Source organism: Sinohyriopsis cumingii, unplaced genomic scaffold (assembly GCF_028554795.1).
Source record: "Sinohyriopsis cumingii isolate HCF-2022 unplaced genomic scaffold, ASM2855479v2 utg000127l, whole genome shotgun sequence".
NCBI lineage: Eukaryota > Metazoa > Mollusca > Bivalvia > Unionida > Unionidae > Sinohyriopsis > Sinohyriopsis cumingii.
The window spans coordinates 1,026,526-1,043,143 of NW_028315871.1; the positions used below are offsets into that span (position 1 = coordinate 1,026,526).

At 33.7% G+C, this 16,618-nt stretch overlaps 1 protein-coding gene across 2 annotated transcripts in view; it reads right to left on the reverse strand.

Annotated features, from left to right (window-relative positions):
* The window catches only part of LOC149774834 (neural cell adhesion molecule 2-like), a 158,442-nt gene that overhangs the window by 9,547 nt on the left and 132,277 nt on the right, over positions 1–16,618 (reverse strand). For both annotated transcript variants that reach the window (XM_089944699.1, XM_089944700.1), the window contains exon 11: positions 16,046–16,076. In XM_089944699.1, the coding sequence (XP_089800825.1) occupies positions 16,046–16,076 (31 nt within the window). The remainder of the gene's footprint in view (positions 1–16,045; positions 16,077–16,618) is intronic.

Sequence of the window (16,618 nt, forward strand, 5' to 3'; positions counted from 1 at the left end):
TACATAACATACACTTGGATGTCAAACTGTACATATCATACACTTGGATGTCAGACTGTACATAACACACTTGGATGTCAAACTGTACATAACATACACTCGGATGTCAAATTGTACATATCATACACTTGGATGTCAAACTGTACATAACATACACTTGGATGTCAAACTGTACATATCATACACTTGGATGTCAAACTGTACATAACATACACTTGGATGTCAAACTGTACATATCATACACTTGGATGTCAGACTGTACATAACACACTTGGATGTCAAACTGTACATAACATACACTTGGATGTCAAACTGTACATATCATAAACTTGGATGTCAAACTGTACACAACATACACTTGGATGTCAAACTGTACATAACATACACTTGGATGTCAAACTGTACATATACACTTGGATGTCAAACTGTACATAACATACACTTGGATGTCAAACTGTACATATCATACACTTGGATGTCAGACTGTACATAACACACTTGGATGTCAAACTGTACATAACATACACTTGGATGTCAAACTGTACATATCATACACTTGGATGTCAAACTGTACATATCATAAACTTGGATGTCAAACTGTACATAACATACACTTGGATGTCAAACTGTACATATCATACACTTGGATGTCAAACTGTACATAACATACACTTGGATGTCAAACTGTACATATCATACACTTGGATGTCAGACTGTACATAACACACTTGGATGTCAAACTGTACATAACATACACTTGGATGTCAAACTGTACATATCATAAACTTGGATGTCAAACTGTACATAACATACACTTGGATGTCAAACTGTACATATCATACACTTGGATGTCAAACTGTACATAACATACACTTGGATGTCAAACTGTACATATCATACACTTGGATGTCAGACTGTACATAACACTTGGATGTCAAACTGTACATATCATACACTTGGATGTCAAACTGTACATATCATACACTTGGATGTCAAACTGTACATATCATACACTTGGATGTCAAACTGTACATATCATACACTTGGATGTCAAACTGTACATAACATACACTTGGATGTCAAACTGTACATATCATACACTTGGATGTCAAACTGTACATATCATACACTTGGATGTCAAACTGTACATATCATACACTTGGATGTCAAACTGTACATATCATACACTTGGATGTCAGACTGTATATAACACACTTGGATGTCAAATAGTACATAACATACACTTGGATGTCAAACTGTACATATCATACACTTGGATGTCAGACTGTACATAACACACTTGGATGTCAGACTGTACATATCATACACTTGGATGTCAAACTGTACATATCATACACTTGGATGTCAAACTGTACATATCATACACTTGGATGTCAAACTGTACATATCATACACTTGGATGTCAAACTGTACATAACACACACTTGGATGTCAAACTGTACATATCATACACTTGGATGTCAGACTGTACATATCATACACTTGGATGTCAGACTGTACATAATACACTTGGATGTCAAACTGTACGTATCATACACTTGGATGTCAAACTGTACATATCATACACTTGGATGTCAAACTGTACATATCATACACTTGGATGTCAAACTGTACATATCATACACTTGGTTGTCAAACTGTACATATCATACACTTGGATGTCAAACTGTACATATCATACACTTGGATGTCAAACTGTACATATCATACACTTGGATGTCAAACTGTACATATCATACACTTGGATGTCAAACTGTACATAACACACACTTGGATGTCAAACTGTACATATCATACACTTGGATGTCAAACTGTACATATCATACACTTGGATGTCAAACTGTACATATCATACACTTGGATGTCAAACTGTACATATCATACACTTGGATGTCAGACTGTACATAACACACTTGGATGTCAAACTGCACATAACATACACTTGAATGTCAAACTGCACATAACACACACTTGGATGTCAAACTATACATAACATACACTTGGATGTCAAACTGTACATAACATACACTTGGATGTCAAACTGTACATATCATACACTTGGATGTCAGACTGTACATAACACACTTGGATGTCAAACTGTACATAACATACACTTGGATGTCAAACTGTACACATCATAAACTTGGATGTCAAACTGTACATAACATACACTTGAATGTCAAACTGCACATAACACACACTTGGATGTCAAACTATACATAACATACACTTGGATGTCAAACTGTACATAACATACACTTGGATGTCAAACTGTACATATCATACACTTGGATGTCAGACTGTACATAACACACTTGGATGTCAAACTGTACGTAACATACACTTGGATGTCAAACTGTACATATCATACACTTGGATGTCAGACTGTACATAACACACTTGGATGTCAAACTGTACATAACATACACTTGGATGTCAAACTGTACATATCATAAACTTGGATGTCAAACTGTACATAACATACACTTGGATGTTAAACTGTACATATCATACACTTGGATGTCAAACTGTACATAACATACACTTGGATGTCAAACTGTACATATCATACACTTGGATGTCAGACTGTACATAACACACTTGGATGTCAAACTGTACATAACATACACTTGGATATCAAACTGTACATATCATACACTTGGATGTCAGACTGTACATAACACACTTGGATGTCAAACTGTACATATCATACACTTGGATGTCAAACTGTACATATCATACACTTGGATGTCAAACTGTACATATCATACACTTGGATGTCAAACTGTACATATCATACACTTGGATGTCAAAATGTACATATCATACACTTGGATGTCAAACTGTACATATCATACATTTGGATGTCAAACTGTACATAACACACACTTGGATGTCAAACTGTACATATCATACACTTGGATGTCAAACTGTACATAACATACACTTGGATGTCAAACTGTACATATCATACACTTGGATGTCAGACTGTACATAACACACTTGGATGTCAAACTGTACATAACATACACTTGGATGTCAAATTGTACATATCATACACTTGGATGTCAAACTGTACATATCATAAACTTGGATGTCAAACTGTACATAACATACACTTGGATGTCAAACTGTACATATCATACACTTGGATGTCAAACTGTACATAACATACACTTGGATGTCAAACTGTACATATCATACACTTGGATGTCAGACTGTACATAACACACTTGGATGTCAAACTGTACATAACATACACTTGGATGTCAAACTGTACATATCATAAACTTGGATGTCAAACTGTACATAACATACACTTGGATGTCAAACTGTACATATCATACACTTGGATGTCAAACTGTAGATAACATACACTTGGATGTCAAACTGTACATATCATACACTTGGATGTCAGACTGTACATAACACTTGGATGTCAAACTGTACATAACATACACTTGGATGTCAAACTGTACATATCATACACTTGGATGTCAGACTGTACATAACAAACTTGGATGTCAAACTGTACATACCATACACTTGGATGTCAAACTGTACATACCATACACTTGGATGTCAAACTGTACATATCATACACTTGGATGTCAAACTGTACATATCATACACTTGGATGTCAAACTGTACATAACACACACTTGGATGTCAAACTGTACATATCATACACTTGGATGTCAAACTGTACATATCATACACTTGGATGTCAGGCTGTACATAACACACTTGGATGTCAAACTGTACATATCATACACTTGGATGTCAAACTGTACATATCATACACTTGGATGTCAGACTGTACATAACACACTTGGATGTCAAACTGTACATATCATACACTTGGATGTCAAACTGTACATATCATACACTTGGATGTCAAACTGTACATATCATAAACTTGGATGTCAAACTGTACATATCATACACTTGGATGTCAAACTGTACATATCATACACTTGGATGTCAAACTGTACATAACACACACTTGGATGTCAAACTGTACATATCATACACTTGGATGTCAAACTGTACATATCATACACTTGGATGTCAAACTGTACATATCATACACTTGGATGTCAAACTGTACATATCATACACTTGGATGTCAGACTGTACATAACACACTTGGATGTCAAACTGCACATAACATACACTTGAATGTCAAACTGCACATAACACACACTTGGATGTCAAACTATACATAACATACACTTGGATGTCAAACTGTACATAACACACACTTGGATGTCAAACTGTACATATCATAAACTTGGATGTCAAACTGTACATAACATACACCTGGATGTCAAACTGTACATATCATACACTTGGATGTCAAACTGTACATAACATACACTTGGATGTCAAACTGTACATATCATACACTTGGATGTCAGACTGTACATAACACACTTGGATGTCAAATTGTACATAACATACACTTGGATGTCAAACTGTACATATCATACACTTGGATGTCAGACTGTACATAACACACTTGGATGTCAAACTGTACATATCATACACTTGGATGTCAAACTGTACATATCATACACTTGGATGTCAAACTGTACATATCATACACTTGGATGTCAAACTGTACATATCATACACTTGGATGTCAAACTGTACATAACAAACACTTGGATGTCAAACTGTACATATCATACACTTGGATGTCAAACTGTACATATCATACACTTGGATGTCAGACTGTACATAACACACTTGGATGTCAAACTGTACATATCATACACTTGGATGTCAAACTGTACATATCATAGACTTGGATGTCAGACTGTACATAACACACTTGGATGTCAAACTGTACATATCATACACTTGGATGTCAAACTGTACATATCATACACTTGGATGTCAAACTGTACATATCATACACTTGGATGTCAAACTGTACATATCATACACTTGGATGTCAAACTGTACATATCATACACTTGGATGTCAAACTGTACATATCATACACTTGGATGTCAAACTGTACATAACACACACTTGGATGTCAAACTGTACATATCATACACTTGGATGTCAAACTGTACATATCATACACTTGGATGTCAAACTGTACATATCATACACTTGGATGTCAGACTGTACATAACACACTTGGATGTCAAACTGCACATAACATACACTTGAATGTCAAACTGCACATAACACACACTTGGATGTCAAACTATACATAACATACACTTGGATGTCAAACTGTACATAACACACACTTGGATGTCAAACTGTACATAACACACACTTGGATGTCAAACTGTAGATGTTAATAGGATATAATTTTATTGGTATAGAGCACGTCATCGACTTCAGTTTTGGGATTTCTTCAATGCTTTTGCTGAATTTTATTCAGGACTTCAACTTATAAGAACATGTGTCTGTAATTCTTGGATTATTTTAGTTTTTAATTTGCAATCCGTTAAGTTCTTTTATCTCATTTTCACTTTGTAATCTGGGGAAATAAATTATTGACTTTTACTAAGCTTGTTGTCTTTCACTCTTTTCTGTTACCATTTTTGTGCGCATAGACTCCTAAAATTTCTGACTGGAAAAAAGTTCAATGTAAGTTTACTATGGACAGTATCATCACTTGTTTCTGTGTGTTTTCTTGAAGATGTTTCCTTTTGATTGTTTTGCTCTTCAGAACTATGCATAGCATTCATAAAATCTGGGGGCATGTTGCAGGTATTCTAAGATGCAATCCATCATGACAACTGATTTGGGATGGTCATACCACAAGCCATCCTTTGCCATTCAAAATTTCATGTATTTTTCTCTGCAAAACCTGATCAGAAACACCACATTGCATTGCACTCCAACATGGAGACATATTGATCCCTTTTTGAAACATTTATTGTGCTTCAATAGGTAGATATGCATTTATTTTCATCATATACCATAATAAGTGCTTTCCATAATTCAAGTGCACTGCTGGGTATCATACATTTAACACAATATGTTAAATGGAGCAATCAATTTGCTTCCCTCTTTGTATGAACACCAGAACAATCCATTCTATCATCACTAGGCAGTCAATCCAAAGTTGTTCTACTGGAGATTTTCATCCTGCCTCCATCATGGAATGAAAAGTGTCCTCAAGAATTATTGTTATTATAAATTTCAGATCTCTTATTATTTTAAGTCAAGCTTTTCTACAGAGGATGGCTGATGTTCCTCTGAAAGAGATTTACTTCAGGGCAGTGCTATTCATGAAATTACTGATACATCCTATGAATGACTTAAGTGCACATCCCAGCCAAGACATGCTATATGATGATTCAATGTATCTGATAGGATCTGATCATTTTCTCTTTACGATGACTGTATAGCCACATGTCAGCGACAAGAAAGATGTGGATTTGTTTATGTACTTGCAGAAACTGCTCAGCATATACCATTGCTGTCAAGACTGTCTAAATGTGACATTGTTGGAGGTGCACAGTATTACCAGTATACCATGGTGATTTTTTTTACAGAGGTACATATCAACTATGGTACTTGTCCAAAAACGCTATGTGCAAGTATGTTAGTCGCACAAAAATTATGATCAGAACCAGATTAGCACCTGCTTTCATGGTAATAAATCAACAAGGAAGACATTGTCAAGGAATTCAGAATCATGGATAACATTCTGGTGGAACTAAGTCCTATGTGAACTGCCAAATATGAAAATAAATATGCAAAAATAAATATGCAGTGCCACTTTCAAAATGAACTAAGAAACTATGGTTTTCTAACCAATGATGAGAAAATTAATACTGACTAAAATTATAACTGGGTGAATTGATACTTGTCTTGACAAAATTGTTCAATGATCATTTGCCATCAAGGTAGTTGTATTCATCGCCTAACATGTACCTAGATCCTTCAGACTTAATAAGAATCTCAGCATAAAATCAAAGTGTTCAAGTGTTTTACACCTGGAAAACGATTGTAAACACATCCTTAACAAACCTGCAAGCACCATTTAATGCTCTCATTTCTTGCACCATCCCACTCACATCCTTGACATTCCAGCCTATAAAAAATTCTATTTTAGCATTGTATGCAGATTTGTATGTTGCCATTATTCAATCAGAATCAAAGTCATACATTATATTACTATTATTTCCTTTTCTCTAATTCATATACAATTTGTCAGAATTAGATAAGGCAAGCTTAACTGACAGACTGGCTGAAAATCAATATAACCGTACGTGAAATTAGAAACCATCAAGGTTGGGCAGGAACCAGCTTTCAGTCTGGATAACCTTTGGTGATCGCGTGCATTCAGAATCCAAGAAAAGGATTGAAGCCCCATATGTCACGAAGAGTGGCCAAGTTCAGGTAAATCCTGACCTTTTCTTAGTGAAATAGGCTTTTAATTATATATAAATAAGTACTATACTATGTTTCACAGTTTATGGTATTGACATATGTGTATATTTTGTGGTACCATTGCAATCAGGGAAAGTAAGTCATGTGTCTCAAGACTGTGTGATAACTGGAAACGTGATTAGAAAGCATCTGTATGCATGATCATTATACAAAGTGTTCATCCGCAGAACTAAATAATAATAATACTAGAACTAATCTACCTTGAGGCCTTCTATCTGTTATGTACAATATATACAGTATATAAAACATGATGTAAAGAGTCTGGCTTGACACTAAATAATAAAGTAATTTTAAAATTCAAAGTATCAAGCCTGGAACACATGCACAGGCATCAGTGAAAACATAAACATATACAAAATATAACATATCATCCTGCATTGAAAAATTCAACTAAGAAATTGATGCAAAATTACAGAAAAAGAAGCATGTATTTTTTGCACTAGAATGTTTCAATTTTCTAAAGATTTCATCCATTTAAGACACTGATTATGAAAAGATGAAATGTTAGGAGCCTGCCTTATGTCACTGGGAATGTTGTTCCATACCAGTGGACCAGTATATTGAATTTTTAAAAAAAAAAACAATTCCTTCTTTGAACTTTGTGTAATGTAATTTTTTCTTCTTATGGCCCTTAAATTTGGAGTACCATCAGCATCTCTTTGGTGAAAGATATTGCTTAGATAGACAAGATAGAAAGGAATGACTTTTCTGGATACTTTACACATCAATTTGACCTTTCTAAGAAATAATCTTTCATGTATTGTTAAAACCTTTATATTATTCATTGCATCATGAAAATTGTCTATACTTTGATCTAGAATTAAATGGCAAGCCCTCTTTTGGAGTCTTAAAAGTGTTGTTATGTTTGAATTAGAAGTATTACCCCAAATTACATAATAGTAGTCCAGATATGGCTGAATATAACTTTTATAAAAGATGACCCTATACTGAAGAGGAATGTATGTTTTGATTTTCCTCCTTACTTGAAGTCTGTAGAGAACATCTTGTAAGTTATGTTCAAGTACCATTTTGGTTTTACCAATCTCAGTCAGTGGAAGAAATTTAAGTTCCAATATTAAGAGGTAAATCATTCATAAATAGAATGAATGACAGAGGTCCAAGGATAGAGCCTTGTGGTACTATACAAATAATAGTTTTACTGTCAGAAAGTTGACCAATTAAATAAACTTTTTGCACTCTTTCCGTTAAGTAAGAAGTAAACCAGTTTAGGAAGTTTTCACTGCATTGATAGATTTTTAGTTTGTCAAGCAAAATTTCATGGTCTACAAGATCAAAAGCTTTACGAAAATCAACCATAATAGTTCCTACCATTTCTCCTTGGTCTAATGCTTTTAGCCATTTATCAATCAAAGATACAAGTGCAGATTCACAGGAGCGATTCTGGCGAAAGCCAGACTGATTATCATGAATAAGATCATAAGTGTTTAAATAGTTGAGAAAGAATCATGTACATGTTTTTCTAGTTATATGGAGAGACAAGGAAGGATAGAGATGGGTCTGTAGTTATTTACATCATCTTTTGTTCCTGCTTTATGCAATGATATAACCTTGGCAGTTTTCCATGTTTGTGGAAATTATTAGACCTAATACTTTTCATTGCAAATGAAAGCTATACTCTCTATAATTGCAGGTGCAGCTACCTTTAGTAGCATTGGTCCAATCATATCAAGTCCTGTAGCTTTACAATCATCCATTTTTGTTACATATTTCAACACAAATTCAGGAATTTCAAACTTTATATTGTTTGGTAGTTTTTTAGCACAAAAATGCTAGAGTTCCAGATGATCAGATGAAGTTCGGGTTCTTTAAGTTTTTCAGCAAGTTGAACAAAAATGTTGTTAAAAATATTTGAGATATCAGCTGGATTATCAGTATAAATGACCTCATGATTGAAGGATAACATTTCAGCTTTACTCTTACATTTGCCTTCATTAAATCCTGTAAACACTTTCCAGATAGCTTTGGGATTATTTTGGTTTTCATCAAGCACTTTTTTTATAGTGCCCTTGTTTAGCTTGATGTATCATTTTATTAACTTTATTCCTCCAAACTCAATATTTAATTTGATTTCCTACTGATTTGAGTTGGTCTCTTTGCTTTATTGCTTCTAAAATTTCTGGGGAGATCCAGCCTGGCTGGTGGTCTTTCTTTATCCTGTGTATTTTTAAATTGGTATGCTTGTTCACTATACTGATGAACAGATCTGTCCAAGTATCTAAAACATCATCAATATCTTCAAAGATTTGGACTGTATTCCATGGAATCTGTTTCAGATCTTCTAGGAATTTAACAGTATCAAAGTTTTGAAAGGATCTATAAGTAATGGATTTATGGATATTCGTTTTTGTTGATTTGCAATTGACTTTATGTGTTAGAAAAATTGCAAAGTGGTCACTTATACCAATCTATGAAACCATTAATGCCAAAACATTTTCTTTTGTATTAAAAAAAAAATATGATCTATAAGTGTTTTAGAGGTAGATGTTACTCTGGTTGGTTCATTTACTGGCTAATCCATATCTAATAAAGCAATAAAATTCATCCAATTCACTTTTATTGATCATTGAGAAGGTCTCTATTTATATCGCCTAGAATCTAAAATTCTTTCTCTTCATTTGAAATTTTATCTACTTGAAGTTCAAACTATTCACACCAATCAGTATGTGATGATGTTGGTCTGTATACAAAACCTACTAAATAGGGCTTAGCTTTTTCTGGAGTGATCTGTAGCCAAATGGATTCTGTTTCCTGTATTTCTAAGTCTTCCCATCTTTTACAAATAGTATCGGTTCTAACATACATAAGGAGCCCACCACTCCATGTTTTCCTATCCTTTCAATAAGGTTTGTCTAATTGATATACAAGAAATTTTCACCCCGATTTTCTGTTAACATTGTTTCCAACAGTCCAAATAAATGGGTATTACTATTTGGAGAGGTTAGGAGAAAATTCACTTCATCAAATTCTTTCCACAAAAACCCTGAATATTTAAATGACCTATGTGTAAACCCTTACTAAAAACTCCTAAATTCATGAGATTAATATCAATGCTATAAGAGGCACTCAAGGAGACATTAACAGTATTAAAATTATGTACACAGTGATCATCATTACAACTATCATTACTGTATAAAATATTAGTTTTTCTACAACTGCATTTTCTACTTTTATAATCATTGTATAAATCTGAACTATCAGTCATCTTTGAATCTGTACAATTAGCTGGTGAATTTCCACATTCAGAACATCTATCAGCAAGGGGATCAAATTTGTTTTGACAAGGGATGCCTGGTGTATATGACAGTCATTGATAGATGTATTGGTCCTCCTGCTAAATAGAGTCTTTCTGTGGAGTTGAGATGGCCTCATTGCCCTTTTGATATTCCATAAATCTAGTGCGAGTTTTGACTTTGTGTCCAAAGCTACCACACTGATGGCATTGTATTGGCTGTCTGTGCCTGCATTCCTGTGGTGAATGTTTTGATCTCACCACAGTAATCACATCCCAAAGTGTATTGACGGTACTGATATGGCTGATCATATTGTCTGGTGGTGTTTTGAACTACACTGGATTTATAGGGACAGATGAAGTTTATAATGTGGCCGTAAGACCAGACTACACCAATGACTGCATTTATATTTTTTACCAGTTTTTCCACCCCTTTGGTAGGCAGGTGAATATTATCTCTTTTTCCAAATAAATGTTGCTTCACTTGCCCCTCTTCATTCAGGAAACTCATGTAATTGTAGACAATATCACACATCCATTCACTTGCCAGTCTTCACAATCTTCCCTGGGAGCCATTTCACACAATGCAACCTAACAGCTTTGATTTTGCTTATGGATGTGTGTAAGTAATTGGTCATATAGTTCTTCGAAAAGTTATAGATCGGGTCCCTTCACTGGCATTGTTCCTTCCAGCATAGAAAACTATTTTAGTAAACTTGGAGAGATCATATATTTGTATATACTTCATGTGTCTGTACACTTTTACTTAGAGAAATAGGTTTAGGACCAACGGTTTGTGAATGTATGCTGATAGTCAAAGGTTTCACTCTCTGGACAGCTAATTTAACCTTCTCATTTATTAGCTTGTCAATCTGTTTTTGCATCTTGCCCACATGCTTCTGGAGTGTTTGTTTAACAGTCAGCAGCAGGTCAGTATTACACATACATGGAGAGTGCTGACTATGATCTCGAGTAGGGCCCTATATAGGTGGCATAGGGATCATAGTCACTGGACTGCTATTCATTGCAGGAATTAACCATAGAAAAAGGGTCAGCACTCTTATCAGATAATTTCTGGTTTCTATGACTACAACTCTCATTTCAGTCCACTATATCTGATAAACATGTGGAATTGAAACTATCCTCAATGGTAGGGGATTCTAAAAATAGATTAGTAGCCATTCTGATGAAGTTCTTATCTTTATCTTTCCATTTCATTGACCTTAAACCCCTAACTTCTATTAGACTTTCAGCACAATTAAAAATAAGTACACATTTTCGTCCAACCGCATGTCTTGTAATAGTAAACTTGGACTGGGATGAATCAAATGTGAATTCCTTTTTAATTTGTTCCAGGAACTGATGGAAGATCCAGTTGTTAAAAATGTCATTGTGAAATTGGTTCAATTTAAATATTTTACATTTGTAGATAATACCCTCTAAATAGTCCTTAACAGGAAGGTCTTGCTCTACATCAGAGAATCCTTCAAATGAACATTGTTCCAAGTCAGAAGAGTATGAGAAAGTTGACATTATGGCAATAGGCATCATCTTATTGTACACCAGTTATTACACAAAATCCCTTGAATGTTGAGCTGCAACTTTAGCCAAGATATAGTTTCTGATGTTAAATTGCTTTAAAAAAAAAAAAAATATTTAAACTAAAAAGTACTAATAATTAATGATTCTGAATGTCATAGACTTATAAGATAATATTACTCCTTTAATCCTTTAAATCTGGAATGAATACACCAACATCAAGGAGTAAACCTGTTCTTTCGAATATCCATAGAACAAAGGAACCACAATCTACCATGTTGAATCTGGCTGCTAGCTGAGCAAATTTTCACATCACAAAATTAGTTCTTGCATTGCATTGAAACATAAAAATAATGTCAAAACTTCATGAAAAGAAACATGATGTAGCCTTTTGGTCAGAGATATTTTATGGATGATGAATTAAACACACAGATATTCATGGATTTAGCTGTTACTGCAACTGACCTACTTCCCCTTTCAGTCTCATCATTTTGATTGGTAAGTGTCTCGATATTTATGTAAATCTGCATAATATATAAACATCATCATCTGCCATTTTCATCATTGTGTGCAAGCAAAAATATAGGCAGTTCTATGGTTACTAGCAAGATTATTACAATAACAAAATTATACAGATCAAATTTGTTTCCAAGGCTGAGCCGATAGAGATGGATGCCAACACCGCATTAGGAAAATGGCCATGGTCTGCTATCTCTGCATACAGTAAAAGTGCTGGGCTCTTGTAATGAAAACACAGTCAGCTCAGAGCCAACTTCACCCTTACAACTTGTATGCATGTATATATATATATATATATATATATATATATATATATATATATATATATATATGTGTATGTATGTATGAATGTATGTTAAAAGTTTAACATATCTTTAATGCAATTTTATATTGATGTTTAGCACTGAAGCATCATGCCAGCCAGGACAGCCCAGCACCAAACACTAACCTCTTAATGGTGAACGCTAAGTGAGGCAGCCGCTTAAGAACCATTTTTATTAGTCTTTGGTACAACTCGGCTGGGGTTTGACACTCTAGCTACTTTGGCCACCTTTGTTTATATATATATATATATATATATATATATATATATATATATATATATATATATATATATATATATATCTATATATATATATATATATATATATATATCTATATATATATATGCGCGAATTCGGATATAACGCGGTCGTGGTGTCGCTCCCGTAATTTCGTATATTCACACATGGAAAGAAATAAAAATCCAAAGTACATGAAATAGTGTATAAATAAATTAGTATCATTATGGAGAGATCGCGTATGGATTCCAATTTAATATGATCATGGCGTGGTTCCTGAAATAGGGTGTAAAACGTTTATTATCATTTTCGGGAAAGAGTTCGCGTATGAATTTTAATATAATACGATCATGGCGTAGCTTCTGAAATTTAACAATAGCACCAGGTTGTTAAAGTGTTATGCCATAAATAAACATCGGAAATGTTACTTATTACTGATCCAGTAAAAAAAGATGCCAGCATGTTTGCTGGGCCTGGTGGTGTTATTAGATGCAATCAGTTGACCAGTAAATAATGTCCGCTTTATTAGCTGGAAATTGAAAGGGTATGAAATTGTACATGCGTTCAGCTTAAACAAATATATATATATATATATATATATATATATATATATATATATATATATATATATATATAACTCGTGATGTTTGCAGGCCTACTACACTTAGTTCTCGGGTTTTACGTGTGCATGGGGTTGGCTTATGAACTCGTTATTAATTTCCTATTTTTTTAAAAATATTTTACCGTCATGGAAAAGCAAGTTCACAAACCCAATTCGTTCTCTGCACTTTGTGCAAAAAAACTGATTATCATTTTAGGGAAGAGATCATGTATGAAATTGAATACAATACGATATATAATATGATTGTGGCGTGGTTCCTGAAATTTTCAATATCTGTACGTGTATTTTTCTCTTACCCGGAAAAAAATACTTTTTTAAAGTATGAGAAATAGTGTGTAAAACATTTATCATCATTTTGTGGAAGAATTCGCTTATGAATTCAAATATAATACAATCGTGGCTTGGCTTCTGAAATGTAACAATTTCACCAGGTTCCTGAATTCTTATGCCAAAATAAACATCATCGGAAATGTTACTTATTACTGGTCCATGAGTAAAGCCAGTAAGTCATCTTTGTCTTCAATTAATTTTGTATACCATCGTTGCTCTAACAATAGCTGACATGTGTTCTTTAACTGCATACACAACCAATCAGCAGACAATGCCGTGGTTGATAAAAGATTCTCACAATTTAATGAACATTAAAAAAAACTAAAAGTCGCCAACATGTTTGCTGGGCTTGTCGGTGTTATTAGAGGCAATCTGTTGACCAGTAAACAATGCCCGGTTTATTAGCTGGAAATTGAAAGGGTATGACATTGTACAGGCGTTCAGCGTTACATTTTTCTTTAAAAAGTGACTCATGACCAATGCAGGCCTACTGCACTTAGTTCTCGGGTTTTACATGGGTATGAAGTTTGTTTATGAACTCGTTATTAATATCCTATTTTTTATAAAAATATTTTACCGTTATGGAAAGGCAAGTTCACAAACGCAAATCGTTCTCTGCACTTTGTGTCATGATTAGTATAGTAGTTATCACACGTTTCTTTCGATATTCACAAAGAATCTGAAGTAAAAGTTACATGTACGCTGAAAGCATGTGTTGATTTGTAATTATTATGTTTTAGTCATTCAAACGAATAGGCATACTAGTGTTAATTATTGGAAATTTGCAATAGATAAATGTACACGGAAACGCATATGAGAAAATTTTAGCAGCATGAAATTTGTACAGACACCGTTTATATATCCTGTAACGTAATGTACCGTACACGTGCTTCGTCTTTCTTAACCTAATTTTGCTGTTAATTTTTTCCATTGAATTCAGACACATAATGATGTGTGACAAAATTATTCAATAGTTTAAATATGTATGCAATTTTTGCAATGGAAGTACATATTTTATGGATTAATTTCAAGCCCTGACTGTACGATATCAGCGGCAAGTAAACGGTGTTGATACTATGTTTATGCTATATATTAGACGGCAAGTAAACGGTGTTGATACTATGTTTATGCTATATATTAGACGTTCAATTCAGATACAATGATTTGGGAAAAAATTATTGAATATTGTAAAACTGTGTGCAATTTTTCAGTGAAATTCCATGCATTATACATGAACTGAATGCCACGACGGCATGATAGTAAACAGTGTTGATACCCTATTCATGATATACTGTAGACATGAATACATGTATATGTGCCAATGAGTTGTTCTCTCAAAAAAGTAAAAATACTGCAAAACCCCGCATTAACGCAACCCCGATATTAACGTGATCCAATTTTGTGGACCCCAATTATTGCGTTATAGCGGGTTCCACTATATCTATCTATATATATATATATATATATATATATATATATATATATATATATATTAAACTTTTAATGTTCTGTTTTTCAATTACTGATCTCTATTCATAATCTTTTTCCCTGTTCATTTATGTTTTTTATATTTGGGTTTGTATAATTATTTATTCAGTAAAGCAAGACACTCTAATACAATGTAATGTAAAAGATGTTTATCCTAACACAGCAGGTAAGTCAATGGAAATTAGTTATGTGCTCAAAAAGATTAGAAAGTGAGAATTACAACTGCATCAATGGCATTGATAAGATCACTAAACTATTATAAAGTAACAATTACATCAGTATTACCTTTCCTCATTCTCCATCTTTGCATCTTTGTCTGTAATTGAAATAAATAATACCCTCCTCAGCCACAATAACATTATTGAAGTCATAAATAATTGTGATAAAGTCGCAAATGGTCCGTCTGTGACATGCATGTAAATTTTAATTGTAAATACAGTATTCTATGGGCTTATTATTATCAAAGTTGATTGGTTTGCAAGTTTAATATTTCCCTATAACAATCTATATTTAATTATTAAATTGCAAAACATGTATTGTTTTCATGTTGATAAAATGAATCTAGCTAAACATTTTAACAAAGAAAAAACTTTTTATATTAGTGGATATTAGGAGACATACATGTAATAACTACATACACCTATGCTGACGGATAGAATGAAAGATACCCATATTTTGATACGAACAGGCTTGAAGTTGAATAATTAAAACTACTTATGGTCTCTTGTATCTTCGATTTCAAACTGTGCATGGCTATGATAGGGCCCTGGCATACATTGTGTAATATACACCGTATGGTACATACATGGCTATAATAGGCATACATTGTGTAATATACACCATACGGTACATACATGG